At 47.0% G+C, this 19,734-nt stretch overlaps 1 protein-coding gene across 1 annotated transcript in view; it reads right to left on the minus strand.

The window, feature by feature from the left end:
- The window catches only part of LOC144508231 (piezo-type mechanosensitive ion channel component 2), a 206,009-nt gene that overhangs the window by 142,118 nt on the left and 44,157 nt on the right, over positions 1-19,734 (minus strand). Inside the window, exons 9-12 of the mRNA XM_078236045.1 lie at positions 14,795-14,976; positions 12,234-12,376; positions 7,128-7,261; positions 1,547-1,583 (exon numbers count right to left, since the gene is read on the minus strand). Coding sequence (XP_078092171.1) covers positions 1,547-1,583; positions 7,128-7,261; positions 12,234-12,376; positions 14,795-14,976 — 496 coding nt within the window. The remainder of the gene's footprint in view (positions 1-1,546; positions 1,584-7,127; positions 7,262-12,233; positions 12,377-14,794; positions 14,977-19,734) is intronic.

Genomic DNA, 19,734 nt, shown 5'->3' on the forward strand with positions numbered 1-19,734 from the left:
CTGAGGTCACGTATCAACCGACTCAAGAGCTGCTTCTTCCCTGCTGCCATCAGACTTTTGAATGAATCTACCTTAAATTAAGCTGATTTTTCTCTACACCCTAGCTATGATACGACATTCTGCACTCTCTCCTTTTCTTCTCTATGAACGGTATGCTTTGCCTGTATTGTTCGCAAGAAACGATCCTCTTTACTGTATACTAAACATGTGACAATAATAAATCAAATCAAATCAAACAAAGGATGATATTGGGGAAAGCAGCAGAGAACTGAAGAGGATAAGGCTTGCAGAGAACCATAGACCAGAATTATCCAGCCTGTCACACTGGCGGGATCCTCCGGTCCCACCGACGGTGTACTCCTGCCGTGGGTTTTCCGGCGACAAGGGTTGCATTCAATGGGAAAGCCCGTTGCCAATGGCGATACCAGAAGACCCTGCCACTGGCCAATGGTGGGCTGCTTCCTCTACCTGGAAAGTCCCACCCCATGTCTCTGTTGCACAAGATGTCCGCCAGGATTCCCCGATGTCATTTGCCCCGTCCCCGCTGCCAGCGAGAACGGAGAATTTCAGTTCAGCCAAGGGGTCGGAGAATTCCAACTGCGGGCGAGGTTGGAGAATCTCGGCCGTGGCCTGTTGCTTTGATTAGAGCAGTCTCAGTGCTGTGTGTGAAGGGAATCAGATAAGAGTGACTGACAAGGAATACTAAGAGAGGCTGGAGTGATGTTGCAGAGAGACTGTGCATTCCAGGCCTTTGGAGCTAGGTTGGAGAGAATGGAGGAATTAGCATTGTGGATGGGGAAAATGCCAGAGGAACGGCACCAGGTTAACACTGAACCAGCAGGACTATTGAAGTCAGGGATTGTGGAAGTGACATTGGGTGGCTAGACTGGATTCAAAGGGACAAAATGGTGGCCTTGGTGGTGAGGATGAGGTTGCTGAGGGAGGTTAGGAGAAATTACTGATGGGAGGGTGCTCGGTATCGAATGGAGAGCAGGAGGAAGAGGAAGTTGAGAAGCAGTCAGAGAGAGAATAAGCTCTGTGGACAGCGCTAATTTCGGACACTTATCCATTAGATGTTTGTCAGCTCAGTTAGCCGACGGCCAGCCCATGTTGCAGAGCGACGCCTACAGTGTGGGTTCAAGTCGGTTGGTGCATAACCTCAGACATTTGTATGAAGGTGGAAGAGAGAATGTTCGGGGTGTGTGGGCTCCTTAATTATGTTGGCTGCTTTGCTGAGGCAGCGGGAAGTGTAGACAGAAGTAATGGGTGGGAGGCTGGTTTGTGTCATAGACTGGGCTTTGTTCACAACCCTTTGTAGTTCCTTGCGATCTTGAGCAGAGCAGGAGCCATACCAAGCTGTGATACAACCAGAAAGAATGCTTTCTATGGTGCATCTGTAAAAATTGGTGAGAGTCGTAGCTGACATGCCGAATTTCCTTAGTCTTCATTGGTGGGCTTTCTTAACTATAGTGTCAGCGTGGAGGGACCAGGACATGTTGTTGGTGATCTGGCCACATAAAAACTTGAAACTCTCAACCATTTCTACTTTGTCCCAAATGATGTAGATAGGGCTATGTCATCCACTGTGCTTCCTGAAGTCAATGGCAATGTTTTGTTGACATTGAGGGACAGATTATTGTTGCCGCACCAGTTCACCAGATTCTCTGTCTCATTCCTGTACTCTGTCTCATCATTGTTTGAGATCCGTCCCACTACAGCGGTGTCGTCAGCAAACTTGAAAATCGAGTTGAAGGGGAATTTGGCCGCACAGTCATAAGTGTATAAGGAGTATAGTAGGGGACTGAGAACACAGCCTTGTAGGGCACCGGTGTTGAAGATGACCATGGAGGAGGTGTTGTTGCCTGCCTTACTGATTGTGGTATGTGGGTTAGGAAGTTCAGGATTCAGTCGCAGAGGAAGGTGCCGAGGCCCAGGCCATGGAGTTTGGAGATGGGTTTGGAGATGAGAAGACCCCACCTTCTCAATCATGGCTCTCGTCTGAGGTGTGGTGACCCTCAGGTTAAATCACCAACAGTCAACTCTCCCCTTCAAAAAGGGGCAGAACAGCCAATGGTCCTCTGGGAGCATGGTGGCTTTCATTTCATTGTGAGTTGAGGCATCAGAAAGACAGATTAGGATGGGACAATTCACTGTCCAGTGTGATTTGTGGTGTCCAAAATGACCTCGGTGTAGGTTGCAGGTTTTGGCTGAGGAGTTGGAGCAATGTTACAGTTAAATATGGTGCAGTCAGATCAAATAACTATGCACAGCCAGGCTGGGTGAGTGGTGAGCATGTTCGAGCTTATCGAATTCTGGCTGGAGGCTGAGGCCTTGTCAGGAAGAAGCTGGAGTGCGAGACCACCAGGACTGACGGGGGCAGATGGACATGGAGTTTATTGCAACCGGTTTTCAGTCCGAGTACATCAGCTGGTGACGTTTTCCCATCAGTCAAAGGGTAAGTTTGCAGTGACATGCATGCAGGCTTCAGCTTACATCTCCCAACCATAGGCCGAGACTCAGCTTCACTCACTCTGACTGAGCTGGTGACTGATGGGGTTTCTGCCAGAGTGCAAAGGAGGCAGTGAATACTCACACCCCCCCACCAACAGACCCAGGATGATGGCTCAGCACACTAGCACAGCAAGGTAGGACAGATTATACAACAGCATGGAAAGCACTGACGATTTTTTAAAACAATTAGAGCAACTGATTGGGACACTCACCTGTCAGTGAGCACAGTAACACGGTTTTCTACTTTGAAATTGCTGCAATAGAACAGGAGGGACACCAAGTCAACAGTTGATAAGGAGAACATAGAACATAGAACAGTACAGCACAGAACAGGCCCTTCGGCCCACGGTGTTGTGCCCAGCTTTATCTGAAACCAAGATCAAGCTATCCCACTCCCTATCATCCTGGTGTGCTCCATGTGCCTATCCAATAACCGCTTAAATGTTCCTAAAGTGTCTGACTCCACTATCACTGCAGGCAGTCCATTCCACACCCCAACCACTCTCTGCGTAAAGAACCTACCTCTGATATCCTTCCTATATCTCCCACCACGAACCCTATAGTTATGCCCCCTTGTAATAGCTCCATCCACCCGAGGAAATAGTCTTTGAACGTTCACTCTATCTATCCCCTTCATCATTTTATAAACCTCTATTAAGTCTCCCCTCAGCCTCCTCCGCTCCAGAGAGAACAGCCCTAGCTCCCTCAACCTTTCCTCATAAGACCTACCCTCCAAACCAGGCAGCATCCTGGTAAATCTCCTCTGCACTCTTTCCAGCGCTTCCACATCCTCCTTATAGTGAGGTGACCAGAACTGCACACAATATTCCAAATGTGGTCTCACCAAGGTCCTGTACAGTTGCAGCATAACCCCACGGCTCTTAAACTCCAACCCCCTGTTAATAAAAGCTAACATACTATAGGCCTTCTTCACAGCTCTATCCACTTGAGTGGCAACCTTTAGAGATCTGTGAATATGGACCCCAAGATCTCTCTGTTCCTCCACAGTCTTCAGAACCCTACCTTTGACCCTGTAATCCACATTTAAATTAGTCCTACCAAAATGAATCACCTCACATTTATCAGGGTTAAACTCCATTTGCCATTTTTCAGCCCAGCTTTGCATCCTATCTATGTCTCTTTGCAGCCTACAACAGCCCTCCACCTCATCCACTACTCCACCAATCTCGGTGTCATCAGCAAATTTACTAATCCACCCTTCAGCCCCCTCCTCTAAGTCATTAATAAAAATCACAAAAAGCAGAGGACCAAGCACTGATCCCTGTGGCACTCCGCTAGCAACCTGCCTCCAATCCGAAAATTTTCCATCCACCACCACCCTCTGTCTTCGATCAGACAGCCAGTTACCTATCCAATTGGCCAACTTTCCCTCTATCCCACACCTCCTCACTTTCATCATAAGCCGACCATGGGGGACCTTATCAAACGCCTTACTAAAATCCATGTATATGACATCAACTGCCCGACCTTCATCAACACACTTAGTTACCTCCTCAAAAAATTCAATCAAATTTGTGAGGCACGCCTTGCCCTTCACGAATCCGTGATGACTATCCCGGATTAATCCACATCTTTCTAAATGGTCGTGAATCCCATCCCTAAGGACCTTTTCCATCAATTTACCAACCACCGAAGTAAGACAAACCGGTCTACAATTACCAGGGTCATTTCTATTCCCTTTCTTAAACACAGGAACAACATTCGCCACTCTCCAGTCCTCTGGCACCATCCCCGTGGACAATGAGGACCCAAAGATCAAAGCCAAAGGCTCTGCAATCTTATCCCTTGCCTCCCAAAGAATCCTAGGATATATTTCATCAGGCCCAGGGGACTTATCGACATTCAGTTTATTCAAAACTGCCAGTACATCCTCCCTCCGAACATCTATTTCCTCCAGCCTATTAGCCTGTAACACCTTCTCTTCCTCAAAAACATGGCCCCTCTCCTTGGTGAACACTGAAGAAAAATATTCATTCATCACCTCGCCTATCTCTACTGACTCCATACACAAGTTCCCACTACTGTCCTTGACCGGCCCTAACCTCACCCTGGTCATTCTTTTATTCCTCACATAAGAGTAAAAAGCCTTGGGGTTTTCCTTGATCCGACCCGCCAAGGACTTCTCATGTCCCCTCCTAGTTCTCCTAAGCCCCTTTTTCAGCTCATTCCTTGCTAACTTGTAACCCTCAATCGAGCCATCTGGACCTTGTTTCCTCATCCCTACATAAGCTTCCCTCTTCCTTTTCACAAGACATTCCACCTCTTTCGTGAACCATGGTTCCCTCACTCGGCCATTTCCTCCCTGCCTGACAGGGACATACCTATCAAGGACACCCAGAAGTATGAGAAAAGTCACAGATAACCTACAAATAGTGCACACACACACACACACACACACGTACACAGAAAACAAGCACACTCAGAAAACAAGCACACAGAAAACACACACACACATGTACACACAGAAAACACACACACACACAGAAAACACACACATACAGAAAACACACGCAGGAAACGCACGCACACACACGCACAGAAAACACGCATGCACAGAAAACATACTCATGCACAGAAAACACACACGCATACAGAAAAGACACACACAGAAAACACACGCTCTCACACACACACACACACAGAAAACACACCAGGACACAGAAAACATATACACGCACTCATCTCCAAAGCATAGGTGGCACATCAGAGCTCCAAGTAATGGGTTGTTGACAGGACAATTCTACTGGCTGTGAAGTGAAGCGATTGTGTTTAATATTCACCTCCAAGCTCTTTAACATTATTCTGTTTTGTTCATTTTCCTCCCTCCTCCCTCCCTCACCTCCTCAAAACCTATCACATTTCCAACATTTCCCCGTTCCGATGAAAGGCCGTGAGCTGAAACATTGGGTGGGTGGTCCCACCCACCAGCAGAATCTTCTGGTCCCGCCGGAGTGAATGGACTTTTGGCTGGCTTGCAGCATTCCCCCACAGCAGGTTCCAGCACGGCAGGGTCTGAAAATTGCCGCCATTAATTCTCTCTCTCCATAGATGCTGCCTGACCCGCTGAGCATGTTCAGTGCATGCTCCTTTTATTACAGGTTTGTGAAGGCAAATCTTGTTTAACCAACTTGCTTTTGTTTTTGAATGAGTGAGCGGAAAGGGATTTTGACGGCAATGTGGCCGATGTACGAACTTACAAAAGGCATTTAGGAAAATGTCACAAAATAGGCTTGTCAGCAAAAGTAGGAATCACGGGGAAGTAGCAGGATGGATACCAAGCCAGGTCTTCATAGTAAACAGTTGTTATTTTTCAGACTGGAGGAAGGAAGGCAGTGGGGTTCCCCAGTGCTTGTTAACACGACTACTGTTTTTCCTGATACATAGTCTGCCAAGACTTGGGTCTATAGGACACAAGTTCAAAATTTGCAGATGAGACATAATTTGGAACTGTGAGGTGGCAGAGGTTGAGGTTTGGAAGGTGCTGTCAAAGGAGTCTTGGTGAGCTGCTGCAGTGCACCTTGTAGCTGGTCCACATGGCTGCCACTGTGAGCCAGTCGTGGAGGGAGTGAATGTATAATGTGTGGGTAGGATGCCAATCCAGTGGATTTCTTTATCCTGGATGATTTTGAGCGTGTCTGTTGTTGGAGCTGCACTCACCCAGGCAAGTGGAGAGTATTCCATCAGATCCCTGACTTATAACTTGTAGATGGTGGACAGACAGTGAGGGATCAGGAGGTGAGTTACTCACTGCAGAATTCTCCCCCTCTGACTTGCTCTTATTTATATGGTTGCTCCAGTTCAGTTTCTGGTTAATGGTACCATTGTCATAGAATCATAGATATCCTCCAGTGCAGGAGGCCAATCAACCCATCGAGCCTGCGCCAACAACAATCCCACCCAGGCTCTATCCCCGTAACCCCAAGTGTTTACCCTGCTAATCTCCCTGACACGAAGGAGCAATTTATCATGACCAATCCACCTAACCCGCACATCTTTGGACTGTGGGAGGAAACCGGAGCACCTAGAGGAAACCCACGCAGACAAGGAGAGAACGTTCAAACTCCACACAGACAGTCACCCGAGGATGGAATTGAACCTGGCACTGTGAGGCAGCAATGCTAACCACTTGTGCCGCCCTAATGTTGCTGCTGGGGGGGGATTCTGCAATGTTAATGCCATTGGGTGCCAAGGGGAGATGGTTAGATTCTCTCTTCATGGGGATGGTAACTGTGTGGTGGAAAAGTGACTTGCCACTTATTAACAGAAGCCTGTGTGTTATCCTAGTCTTGCTGTGGGCCCTCTCTAACATCACTGTGGGTGTACTTACACCTTGTGGACTGCAGCAGTCCAAGAAGGCGGCTCATCCCCACTTTCTGAAAAGCAATTAGGGATGGGCAATAAATGTTGGCTTAGCCAGCAACACTCACAGCCAGAGGATGAATATGTACTAAAAAAAGAAATTGCTTGGGTCATTAGGTCAAAATAGATAAGTCTCTGAAGGGAACTCTTGTGAAGATTGTGAAAATAAAGGGATATAAGCTCTAAAGGGACATACCTATAGATGAGGTTATCTTGCCTGGGAGTGACCTGCTTACAGTCAGTAAGGCTGAGGAAATGATCGTGGAAGTAATGTAGCTGGAGGATGCAGGCCAGGAGGAAGATTGCAGGGAGTGAGATGTTAGCAAACAGCTCAGCCGTGTCGTATTTCTCCAAACCCAGGTCTTGCAAACTAGGAAAAAAGAAGAGGGCAGTAAGTTTCACTTCACCAACTTGAATGGTTCAAAGACGCTTTGTGATCTGCTGTGAACTGTTCAGCCTCTCAGTTGCAGTCCAGTAATAAAAGATGATGCAAGTACAGCTTCTTCACAAACTCACTTTATTCTCTTTCACAACTCCACACACAGACCCAACACCCAGTGCCACCTGTAACCCCTTTATATAACTCAGTGAGTGCTATTAAACAATTAACATACACATCAGGTTTAAAGTGGAAGGTTGCAGTTAAGCCATTCCTAACATGAACAGCCTAGTTTTTTAAAAAAGTTCTTTCAAAGTAAACACCCAGATCTTCCCCATACTAAATTGCTTCTTAGTGTCAGGGGGATGAGTAGGGTAAATACATGGGGTTACGGAGATAGGGCCTGGGTGGGATTGTTGTCGATGGGGCAGATTCGATGGGGGCAAATGACCTCCTTCAGCACTGTAGGGATTCTATGATTCTATGACCCTGGGCAGAGATGGTGATGGTTCCATTGACCAAAATCCCCCCCATAGATTGGGGTAAATCTTGGTCCCTGCCAAGGATGCTATGGGCAGCATGGTGGCACAGTGGTGAGCATTGCTGCCCCACTGCGCCAGGGACTCGGGTTTGATTCCCAGCTTGGGTCACTGCCTGTGCCGAGTCTGCACGTTCTCCCCAAGTCGGTGTGGGTTTCCTCCGTGCTCCACAGTCCGAAAGACGTGCTGGTTAGATGCATTGGCCATGCTAAATTCTCCCTCGGTCTACCAGAACAGGGGCCGGAGCATGGCGACCAGGGGATTTTCACAGTAACTTCATTGCAGTGTTGATGTAAGCCTGCTTGTGACACTAATAACGAAAACTTAAACTTAAAGCTTAATCTCAGCCTGTCAATCACCAGCTTTTCAAAAAAACCCATTTCCTCCCACAATCCAAAGATGTATGAGTCAAATTGATTGGCCATGCTAAATTCCCCTTTAGTATCAGGGGATTAGCAGGGTAAATATGTGGGGTTACAGGGATAGGGACTAGGTGGAGCAATGGCTGGTTCAGACTTGATGGGCCAACTGGCCTCCTTCTGTGCTGTAGGGATTCTATGATTCAATCAATAGGATGAAAGTTTGACTAAGAGTGGACATGGGGAAAATGTTTCCATTAGTAGGAGAGACTGGGTTCTTGATTGGTGAGGTGTGATGCGCGATTAAATCACTCGGGAGGCTGGATCGTACCCGGGAAATAAAGGCTTTTATTAGTAACAAGAATGGAGCATACTATATTCAATACAATCCCAGACTAAAGGGTCACCCGGCAGTGCAGTGACCTTTATGCTCCTACAGGTAGGCGGAGCCAACCGGAGTGTACCACAGAACAATACTAACAGGTAGAACACCCCAACCCTAACCCCAACAGTGACAACAGTAACATATGTACAAGTACCCATAGTGGTAACCATCTATGGTTCACCACAAGGGGATCGAAGGTTACAGGAAAAAGGCAGGAGAATGGGGTTGACAGGAAAAAAAGGCAGGAGAATGGGGTCAGCCATGATTGAATGGCAGAGGAGATTCGAGGGTTGAATGGCTTAATTCTGTTCCTATATCTTCTGATCTTATGGTTTTATTATGGACTTTAACATTTTAAGTTTCCTTTGCAATTTGTTTTTGTTTAATGTAGTGTCAATTTAAGGGGCTGCTCTTTTGATTTGTCCATCAGTTTGTTTAATTTAATTCAACCCAAAATGGTACAGCAGATGGTCGATCTGGTCCCATTGGATTATCACCCAGGTGATACCCCAATCGCACACCAAGCGTCTTGAGTGATATATACAGTGCTGGCTGCCAAGACAGCTCGTAGCTCTGGAAACGGCACATCATGAATTTGTATAGCACCTATAAAATAGTTAAAAACACTTCACACAATGAAGAGATGAAAAATAAAGATGAGAGTTAAAACTTGATGTGTTGACTGGCAAACAAAAGCACTGGTGACTCGATTTGATGGGAATTCAGATATGGACAAGAGAGATTTGAATGAGCTTATTGACAGGACAGATTGTTTGTTTGTCCTTGTCTCCCTAGGTGGATGGCTGGAGTGTGTGGCTAGATGATGCAGGCTGATTTAACAACCCGCATTGAACCACATGAATTTCCGTTCCATTACCAACAGGTCCTGGTGAGGGACTGGAACCCAGAATCTTCTGAGTCAGAGGCAGTGGCGACACCAACTTTTTGTTTTAACTCATTCATGGGACATGGGCGTCTCTGGCTGGCCAGCATTTATTCCCCATCCCTAGTTGCCCTTGTTCAGAGGGCAGTTGAGAGTCAACCACATTTGGGGCGGCACGGTAGCACAGTGGTTAGCACTGCTGCTTCACAGCTCCAGGATCCCGGGTTCGATTCCCGGCTCGGGTCACTGTCTGTGTGGAGTTTGCACATTCTCCTCGTGTCTGCGTGGGTTTCCTCCGGGTGCTCCGGTTTCCTCCCACAGTCCAAAGATGTGCGGGTTAGGTTGATTGGCCAGGTTAAAAATTGTCCCTTAGAGTCCTGGGATGCGTCGGTTAGAGGGATTTGTGGGTAAAATATGTGGGGGGAGGGCCTGGGTGGGATTGTGGTCGGTGCAGACTCGATGGGCCGAATGGCCTCCTTCTGCACTGTAGGGTTTCTATGTTTTCTATGCTGTGGCTCTGGAGTCACTTGTAGACCAGACCAGGTAAGGATGGCAGATTTCCTTCCCTAAAAGACATTAATGAACCAGATGGGTTTTTCCAAGAATCGACAATGGTTTTATGGTCATCAGCAGATTCTTAATTCCAGATATTTTTTATTGAATTCAAATTCCACCAACTGCCGTGTTGGATTTGAACCTGGGTCTCTGGAACATTAGCTGAGTTTCTAGATCAATACTCTAACGATAATATCACTTAGCCATCACCTCCTCAATGAACCATGCAGGCAATAAGTTATGGTAAATGTTCAAAAAAACGCGACTGTTCCATCATGAAAGGTGGCGCCTTACAGAGATTTGAAAGATACTCGGTGGAATTGGAAAAGTTATTGCTAAACCTTAGTCTAAGGTAAATCGCAATTGTATGAAAAGGGAAATAAATACAAAGTGGGAGAAGATGAGTTATGCAGACGGAGAAAGAATGACTACAACAATGGTTTTAACAACAATACTGGCAATATTGGCTTTAAAGAGCTATTCTGGCTGAGAGTTAAGCATGCTGGGATTTTTGGCCAAGTTGTAATTAAAAACCGATGCAGGCTGCAGAGTTTCAATGAGCCATGACCTGGTCTGGGGACTGTGACCTGAAGCTTCCTGTGTTGACTAAATATGGGAAGCAGTTTACTTTGAGTTAGACATGATGGCACTGAGGTTTATAGAGGTGATGTGAGCTACATGCTATCTGAAACAAGCATAATGGAGTCGTCTACAAGTACTTTCATTGGCTGTTTCAGCGATGTGATCCGTTTCTGGTTACACCATTGCCTGGGTGCCAGAGAACATTCTGGAAAAGTTGAAACAATTTGTAGATAAAAGACGTGCAGTCTTTTGTCTATAGCGACAACTCTAGAGATCAACCATTGCAAGACGTGTGCCCTGAAAACATCTTCAGAGAGACCGTGAGGACAGATTCTACATCGGAAACGGACTTGGGCACTTCACTCTAACCAGGTAGTGTATATTTTCCATTAAATAATCAGAGCTAAAGTTCAATAAAGAGTTAAAGTTCAGTGAAAGAGTTAATGTGTTGCAACTGTTTTAAGTTCCTACGAAACTCATCTCCAAACTCCGTGGCCTAGGGCTTGGCACCTCCCTCTGCAACTGGATCCTGAACTTTCTAACCCATAGACCACAATCAGTAAGGATAGGCAACAACACCTCCTCCACAATCATCCTCAACACCGGTGCCCCACAAGGCTGTGTCCTCAGCCCCCTACTATACTCCTTATGCACCTATGACTGTGCGGCCAAATTCCCGTCCAACTTGGTTTTCAAGTTTGCTGATGACACCACAATAGTGGGTCAGATCTCAAACAATGACGAACGGAGTATAGGAGTGAGATAGAGAATCTGGTGAACTGGTGCAATGTCAACAAAATGAAGGTGATAGTCATCGAATTCAGGAAGCGTAGTGAAAGATATGCCCCTGTCTAAATCAATGGGGACGAAGTAGAAGTGGTCGAGAGCTTCAAGTTCTTAGGTGTCCAGATCACCAACAACCTATCCTGGACCCCCCATGCTGACACTATAGTTAAGAAAGCCCACCAATGCCTCTACTTTCTCAGACGACTAAGGAAATTTGGCATATCCGCTACGACTCTCACCAACTTCTGCAGATGCACAACAGAAAGCATTCTTTCTGGTTGTATCACAGCTTGGTATGGCTCCTGTTCTGTCCAAGACCGCAAGAAACTACAGAAGGTCATGTATGTAGCCCAATCCATCACGCAAACCAACCTCCCACCCATTGACTCTGTCTACACTTCCCGCTGCCTCAGAAAAGCAGCCAGCATAATTACGGACCCCCTGCACCCCAGATATTCTCTCTTCCACCTTCTTCCGTTGGGAAAAAGATACAAAAGTCTGAGGTCACGTACCAACCAACTCAAGAACAGCTTCTTCGCTCCTGCCATCAGACTTTTGAATGGACCTACCTCGCATTAAGTTGACCTTTCTCTACACCCTAGCTATGACTGTAACACTACATTCTGCCCTCTCTCCTTTCCTTCTCTATGACGATATGCTTTGTCTGTATAGCTCTCAAGAAAGACTATTTTTCACTGTATAGTAATACATGTGACAATAATAAATCAAATCAAAGTTTGAGTTTGTACCTAAAGTGTTGAATAAAGGAAGATTGTTAAGAGAATTGAGAGTTGACTCCTATCCTATTTGTCACAGTAAACTGGAATGCTTGAAAGAGTTTGAATTAGTAGCCAAATAATCATTAACATTGTACCTGTCCTCAGACATTTGCTGCTGGAAGAGCCAGGATACTGTTTTGAACTGATAGGTGTAAATAGCGATCAGCACCAGCATTGAATAAGACACTACAGTGATCCAGAAATGCCGTAGAATTTGACGCCACCAATCATAACGTACCTGTAAACACAAGAGGGAATAAATAGAAGTGGGTGTTGGATAAGGATTTCAGACACACATCCCAATGGACCAAAAGTCGTAGGGGCAGAAATAGGCCATTCAGCACATCAAGTCTGCCCAGCCATTCAATTAGATCATGGCTTACCTGATATAATCCTCACCTCCACTTTCCCACCTTATCCCCACAATCCTTGATTCCTTTACTGATTAAAAATCTGTCTATCTCAGCCTCGAACATACCTAATGAGCCAGCCTCTGCAGCCCCTTGTGGGAAAGGATTCCACAGATTCACGAGCTGCTGAGAGAAGAATTTTCCTCCTCATCTCTATCTCAAATGGGTGACCCCTTACTCTGAGATTACACCCTCTGGTCTGAGCTCTCCCACAAGGGGAAACAACCCCTCAGCACCTACCTCGCTGAACCATACTGATTGAGTGACTCCTGCAGCCAGACCCCAGTGTTAATGGTTGTAACTCTGCTGATGCTAGTCCAGCTCTCTCACATTGGCTCAGTAACTCCCCTTCCCCACCCCCGCCAGTCATTCTGTGACTCTGTAACCCTTCTGTCTATGATCTGTATTGCTGACTCTAGCCCCACTAAAGCTACCCTTCTCTTCACATTGTCACTCCTTCCCAGTGCCCTGTTACCAATGGTGTTGCTACTGATGGCATCACCATAACTGGGCTGGGACTGTTCCTCATGTCCGCTCTCACCATGTACAGTGTTCTGATCCTCAGTCAGATCCTGGATCATGGACGGATATCCAATTTGAGACCACTAACATTTTGTTGAAAGTAGATAAAGTTTAAGATTCAAGATGTTTACTAAGTGAATAAAACCACAAGATTCCATGGGTTTTGAACAAACAAATATAAACATTACTGAATTGTACCCTGTGTCCATTACAATTAATTGTGTTGTGATTGTTCTGGGAATAGTCCACAGGGGCAGTTCTCCCAGCCTACTGCACTGCACTAGCAGCGCATCGGGCCAGGAGACTTCAGCGGAGGCCATTTAGTGGGTTTTCCACTGGGCACCACAACCTCCACGCATCTCTGGGCCCCGGATTTCCAGCGCCATCAACTTCGCACTGGATATCGGTGCAGAGCTGATTTACATATTAAATGAGCATTTGAATCCTATTAGTGGGCCCAGGACTGAAGTGTCCGGGACTGCTAGCCTCTTCCCCCCACTCCCCACCCCCATCCCCCGCCACCAGGATTAGTTTACTCCAACGGCTCCCCACTAACGGGGAGGTGGCGGCTTGACTCCGCTGGAGTGAAAGGATGCCATGGAGGTCCCCTAGGAGGCTGGGTGAAGAGGGTATGCCTCTTGGGCATTACTAGCCTGGCAGTGCCACCCTGGCCCCTGGCACTACCGAAGGGGCAAGATGACAATGTCCAAGGGGCACCTTGGCACTGCCCACTCGGCATTGAGCAATGCCACGGGAGTGTGGCAGAGGGGGTGGGGTCTATTGGGGGCAGGATATTTGGGGGGCAATCAGTGGAGGCAGGGGTCCCACTACCACTCTGCATAGGGATCCATGGCAGAGGGAGGGAAGGGGCCAATCGGGGCTGGTAATTAGGGGTAGCGGGGAGACTGCTGGGGAGGGGTTTCAAGGATGCGGGGGGAGCATTGAGGCTGCTGGGGTGGGGGGATTGCCAGATCGGGACTGCGGGGGGAGACGGAGGGGGAGGAGAGATCGAGGTGGGCCGGGGTGGGGACGGTAGTGAAACAGAGATGTCCAGGAGGCCAGAGATTTGAGGGGTTGGGGAATCTGTGTGGCAGCAATGGGGTTTACTGTGCTGGCCAGCGACCGGGAGGCCGGCAGAGTGGGGCTACTGCACATGCGCTGATCTCCGCTATGACAGATCAGCACATGTGCAGTGGCCCACTCAGCGCTATGCTGCTGGCTTCTCCAGGGGGTCTCCGCTCCCGAATTTCTAACATGAATCTCATTAGGGCACTCTGCCGTGCTCAGAGTGCAGGAGATTCATTTTGAAAATCACACTAAAAAAACGCCGGTTTCACTCTCGTTTTGACGCAAATTGAGGACTTGGAATTTTTTTGGGAGAATCCCGGCCCACATGTTTAATTCTATTCGGTACAATAACTGATCTCAGTAAAGTGTATTGAGGCATGTTGGCACCTTGGCCTGTTGTGAGACGTGAGTTTAAAGCAGCATGGCATCATTAAAAAGAAAGTGCGTCATGCAATCCAGTCTTTGGCCAGTGAGCAGCTCACACAGTTCTGGTACTGATATCTTCAAGCTTTTTAACCATGCATATCTGTTCCCATATGCCCAGTCTAAATAAATGAACCACAACATGTTACCCAATCCCTTATGAGTGATTAGTGCCTTCATATCATTATAACACACCAGGTCCTGTGTCGACCTGGTTCGAAATGTATACCTACCTGATACAGTCCCACACAAAAGAGAAACAGCATGATGTAGAGAATTTTATACACCACGACTCGGCCATTGAAACTAATGATAGCAAACATGGCTGTGCAGAAATAGATCCAGTACTTTATTAATAATCCCTTAACCACAGAGCCAATCACTGTCATCAGAGTATCGTCCTTCTGTGTACTCTCTGTAGACACAAGCAGAAAGATGACATGTTAACTCTGAACACTTCACTCCAATTTGAACATTTCACTGAAAGTGGGATAAAAGTTTGGAACTCACTCCCAAAAGGAATCCAGGACACATAGGACTTTCAGGACTAAGATTGATAGAGTTTTGTTCGTTAAAATTATGCAGGATTACGGAAGTAAGGAGGATGATTGGGGTTGACATCAGGCATGATTTAATATAAGCCAAAGGGCTGTATGGCCTATTCTTGTTCCAATGTGTTTGTAGGGAAAGTGATGGCCCAGCGGTATTATCACTAGACTGTTAATCCAGAAACTCAGCTAATGTTTTGGGGACCCGGGTTTGAATCCCGCCATGACAGATGGTATAATTTGAATTCAATAAAAAATATCTGAAATTACGAATCATGAAACTGTTGCTGGTTGTCAGAAAAAAACATCTGGTTCACCAATGTCCTTTAGGGAAGGAAATCTTACCTGGTCTGGCCTACATGTGACTCCAGCAATGTGGTTGATTCTCAGCTGCCCTCAGAGAATTAAGGATAGGCAATGAATGCTGGCCAGTCAGCGACCCCCATGTCCCGTGAACGAATAAAACCCAAGCCAAAGACTTACTGTAAAAGCCATTGATATGAGTTTTCGGGCTTGCTATCTTGTATTGAGGGCAGCTCGGTGGCACAATGTTTAGCACTGCTGTCTCATGGCGCCAGGGTTCAATTCTGGCCTTGGGTTGTTGTTGGTGCGGAGTTTGCAAGTTCTCACCATGCCTGCGTGGGTTTCTCCGAGTGCTCCAGTTTCCTCCCACAGTCCAAAAGACGTGCTGGTTAGGTGCATTGGCCATGTTAAATTCTCCCTCAGTGTAGCCGGAGTGTGGCGACTCGGGGATTTTCACAGTAACTTCATTGCAGTGTTAATGTAAGCCTACTTGCGACACTAATAAATAAACTTAAACTTCAATTACATCATTGGGCACCAAGGGAAAAAGAGCCACAAACAGGAAAGCCAATTCTCAAGCTTCAGATACGTCAACTGGAAAGGACAATAGTGATCCTCACACTGCCTACAAAATTGTAGTTATTCCTTCCTCCCGTCCTAGCGTACCAGAGAAATTCTTATGGCTGGCACTCAAAGAACAAAGAACAAAGAATAAAGAAAATTACAGCACAGGAACAAGGCCTTTCAGCCCTCCAAGTTTGCACCGACCATGCTACCCGACTTAACTAAAACCCCCTACCCTTCCAGGGACCATATCCCTCTATTCCCATGTATTTGTCAAGACGCCCCTTAAAAGTCACTACCGTATCCGCTTCCACTACCTCCCCCAACAATGAGTTCCAGACACCCACTACTCTCTGTGTAAAAAATCTGCCTCGTCCATCTCCTTTAAACCTTGCCCCTCGCACCTTAACCCGTGCCCCCTAGTAATTGACTCTTCCACCCTGGGAAAAAGCTTCTGACTATTCACTCTGTCCATGCCTCTCATAATCTTGTAGACTTCTATCAGGTCACCCCTCAACCTCCGTCGTTCCAGTGAGAACACTCATCATCTCTCTAACTGGATAACACCAGTCTCTCTACTGTTAACCTTGGTTAAGTGATAGCATTCTTGCCCCAGTCAGAAAGGTACAAAAACAAAGAAATGGACTTCAGGTACAAATCAGACATGAGTTCATTGAATGGGGAGCAGTCCTTCTCCTGTCCTGACATCAATCGCTGTCTTCCTTTTGTGCGTCTTCCCTATCTATGGGTGGAATTCTGTTGAGGGATCAAATGTCCCAACAATGGGACTGGAAGTGATCCGAACTTCCGCTGGGAGGCCGGACAGCTAGTTGCACACAATCATGCAACGTTCAGCCAATTAGCTATCCATGGCTGAGGGGCCTGGCCAATTGTCCATTGGGGTGGGCAGGAAATGCTGACCCCACTGTGACCTCATGGTCAGCATTTCCTACCCACCCCAATGGACAATTGGCCAGGCCCCTCAGCCATGGATAGCTAATTGGCTGAACGTTGCATGATTGTGTGCAACTAGCTGTCCGGCCTCCCAGCGGAAGTTCGGATCACTTCCAGTCCCATTCTTGGGACATTTGATTCCTCAACAGAATTCCACCCATAGATAGGGAAGACGCACAAAAGGAAGACAGCGATTGATGTCATGGGTTCAGAGGTCTGGGTACCCTATTTAAATGACACCCAGAAAGGTATCTGCTCCCGACCTTCCTGGACCACTGACAGCCGTCCTCTCTCAGACAGCCACGCCCCACCCTGCCTGAGCAGCCAAACTCCAGTCCAACTCCACAGCACAAGCTCCTCTCCCCCAGTGCAACCATGTTCCTCATATAAAAAAATCACTCAAAACCCAGCAAGAAGATCTCACCTGCTAAACGCCACCTTTAACCAGTTGTGAATCTGATGGCATGTTTCTCATTTGCTGCTGACTTTATCGCAAAGGTACAATTTAATCTGGCACGCATGTGTTCTAATCCCTGACATTATAAATAGGTTTCTGCTATTAGGTTAGATGGATTAGCTATGGTAAACGTGCGAGGTTACGGGGATAGGGCGGGCAAAGAACCTGGGTAAGCTACCCTGTCACAGAGTCAGTGCAGATTCAATGGGCCGAATGGCCACCTTGTGCACTGTAGGGATTTTTGATTGCTGTTTACTGTCAAGGAACCTGATCCAACTCCACTCCGCCAGCTACATAATGCTCACTTGTAATCTCGACATCCGGAAACTGACTTTTCAATTCCCCCCGCTCCGCCCGCCTTGTATCTGCCTTCTGGGAGCAGCAGGAATTTTCTCCAATTCTCAGAATGAGGAGACAGGCAACGGTGTTTCGGTGTTTCACTTTTCAGTCGCTCGCAGCTTTGCTCCAGCTCACCACAACAAATGGACACAGAGGAGTTGGTGAATGTGGCATCAACTAATTGATTGAACTAATTGGCTTCAGACATTTTGCTGTTGAATGCAGCCTAACGATCCAGTCTTTTGTATCTCTTCATGAGGTTTATCTCAGATTAGCATCTGCTGATATAACCACTGAACTAGGAGATTCACTCGGTCGATTCCAGAGTTGAGAGGGTTGGCTTATGAGGACAGACTGAGGAGACTGGGGCTATACTCATTGGAATTCAGAAGAATGAGGGGAGATCTTATAGAAACATATAAGATTATGAAGGGAATAGATAAGATAGAAGCAGGGAAGTTGTTTCCACTGGCAGGTGAAACTAGAACAAGGGGACTTGGCCTCAACATAAGGGGGAGCAGATTTAGGACTGAGTTGAGGAGGAACTTCTTCACCCAAAGGGTTGTGAATCTGTGGAATTCCCTATCCAATGAAGTAGTTGAGGCTACCACGTCGAATGTTTCTAAGGCAAGGATAGATACATTTTTGAACAGTAAAGGAATTAAGGTTTATGGTGAGCGGCTGGGTAAGTGGAGCTGAGTCCCGAAAAGATCAGCCATGATCTTATTGAATGGCGGAGCAGGCTCAAGGGGTCAGATGGCCTACTCCTGCTCCTAGTTCTTATGTTCTTATGAACTGGATAGGGAACGATGAATGATAAGATTATTTTTTTCTAATTCATTCACAGGATGCAGGCATCGCTGGCTAAACCATTATTGCCCATCCCTAATTGCCCTTGAGGAGGTGGTGGTGAGCTGCCTTCTTGAATCGCTGCAGCCCTTGATGTGTAGGTACAGCCATAGTGCTGTTAGGGAGGAAGTTCCAGGATTTTAACCTTGCGACAGAGAAGGAATGGCCGATATATTTCCAAGTCAGGATGGTGATTGACTGGGAAGGGAACCTCCAGGTGGTAGTGTTCCCAGGTATCTGCTGTCTTTGTCCTTCTAGCTGTTAGCAGTTGTGGGTTTGGAAGTTTCTGCCTCAGAAAACTTGGTGAGTTCCTGCAGTGCATCTTGTAGATGACACACACAGCTGTCATTGTTTGTCAATATTAGAGGGAGTGAATGTTTGTGGAACGGGCTGCTTTGTCCTGGATAGTGTCGAGTTCCTTGAGTGTTGTTGGAGCTGCACCCATCCAGGCAAGGGGACAGTGGAATCATAGAATAGAATCATAGAATCCCTACAGTGCAGGAGAGGCCATTCAGCCCACTGAGTCCACTTCAGCTCCCCAACAGAGCATCCCACCCAGGCCCTCTCCCCGTAACCCCACACATTTCCCATGGCAAATCCATCTAACCAACACACGGGCGGCACGGTAGCACAGTGGTTAGCACTGCTGCTTCACAGCTCCAGGGACCTGGGTTCGATTCCCGGCTTGGGTCACGGTCTTTGTGGAGTTTGCACATTCTCCTCGTGTCTGCGTGGGTTTCCTCCGGGTGCTGCGGTTTCCTCCCACAGTCCAAAGATGTGCGGGTTAGGTTGATTGGCCATGCTAAAATTGCCCTTAGTGTCCTGAGATGTGTAGGTTAGAGGGATCAGTGGGTAAATATGGAGGGATATGGGGGTAGGGCCTGGGTGGGATTGTGGTCGGTGCAGACTCGATGGGCCAAATGGCCTCTTTCTGCACTGTAGGGTATCTATGATACATCTATCTATGATACATCTTGGAACACTAAGGAGAAATTTACCATGGCCAATCCACCTAATCTGCACATATTTGGTAACCCCCAGGATGTTGATTACTTGTCTGGACAAATGCCACCTTTCGAAGAACGAGAAAGGGAACTAGCTAGACTAGAAATGAAAAAGAAATGGAAGTAAGGCTGTGGACAAGCAATGGGGAATGCCC

Source organism: Mustelus asterias, chromosome 20, assembly GCF_964213995.1.
Source record: "Mustelus asterias chromosome 20, sMusAst1.hap1.1, whole genome shotgun sequence".
NCBI classification, from domain to species: Eukaryota; Metazoa; Chordata; class Chondrichthyes; order Carcharhiniformes; family Triakidae; genus Mustelus; species Mustelus asterias.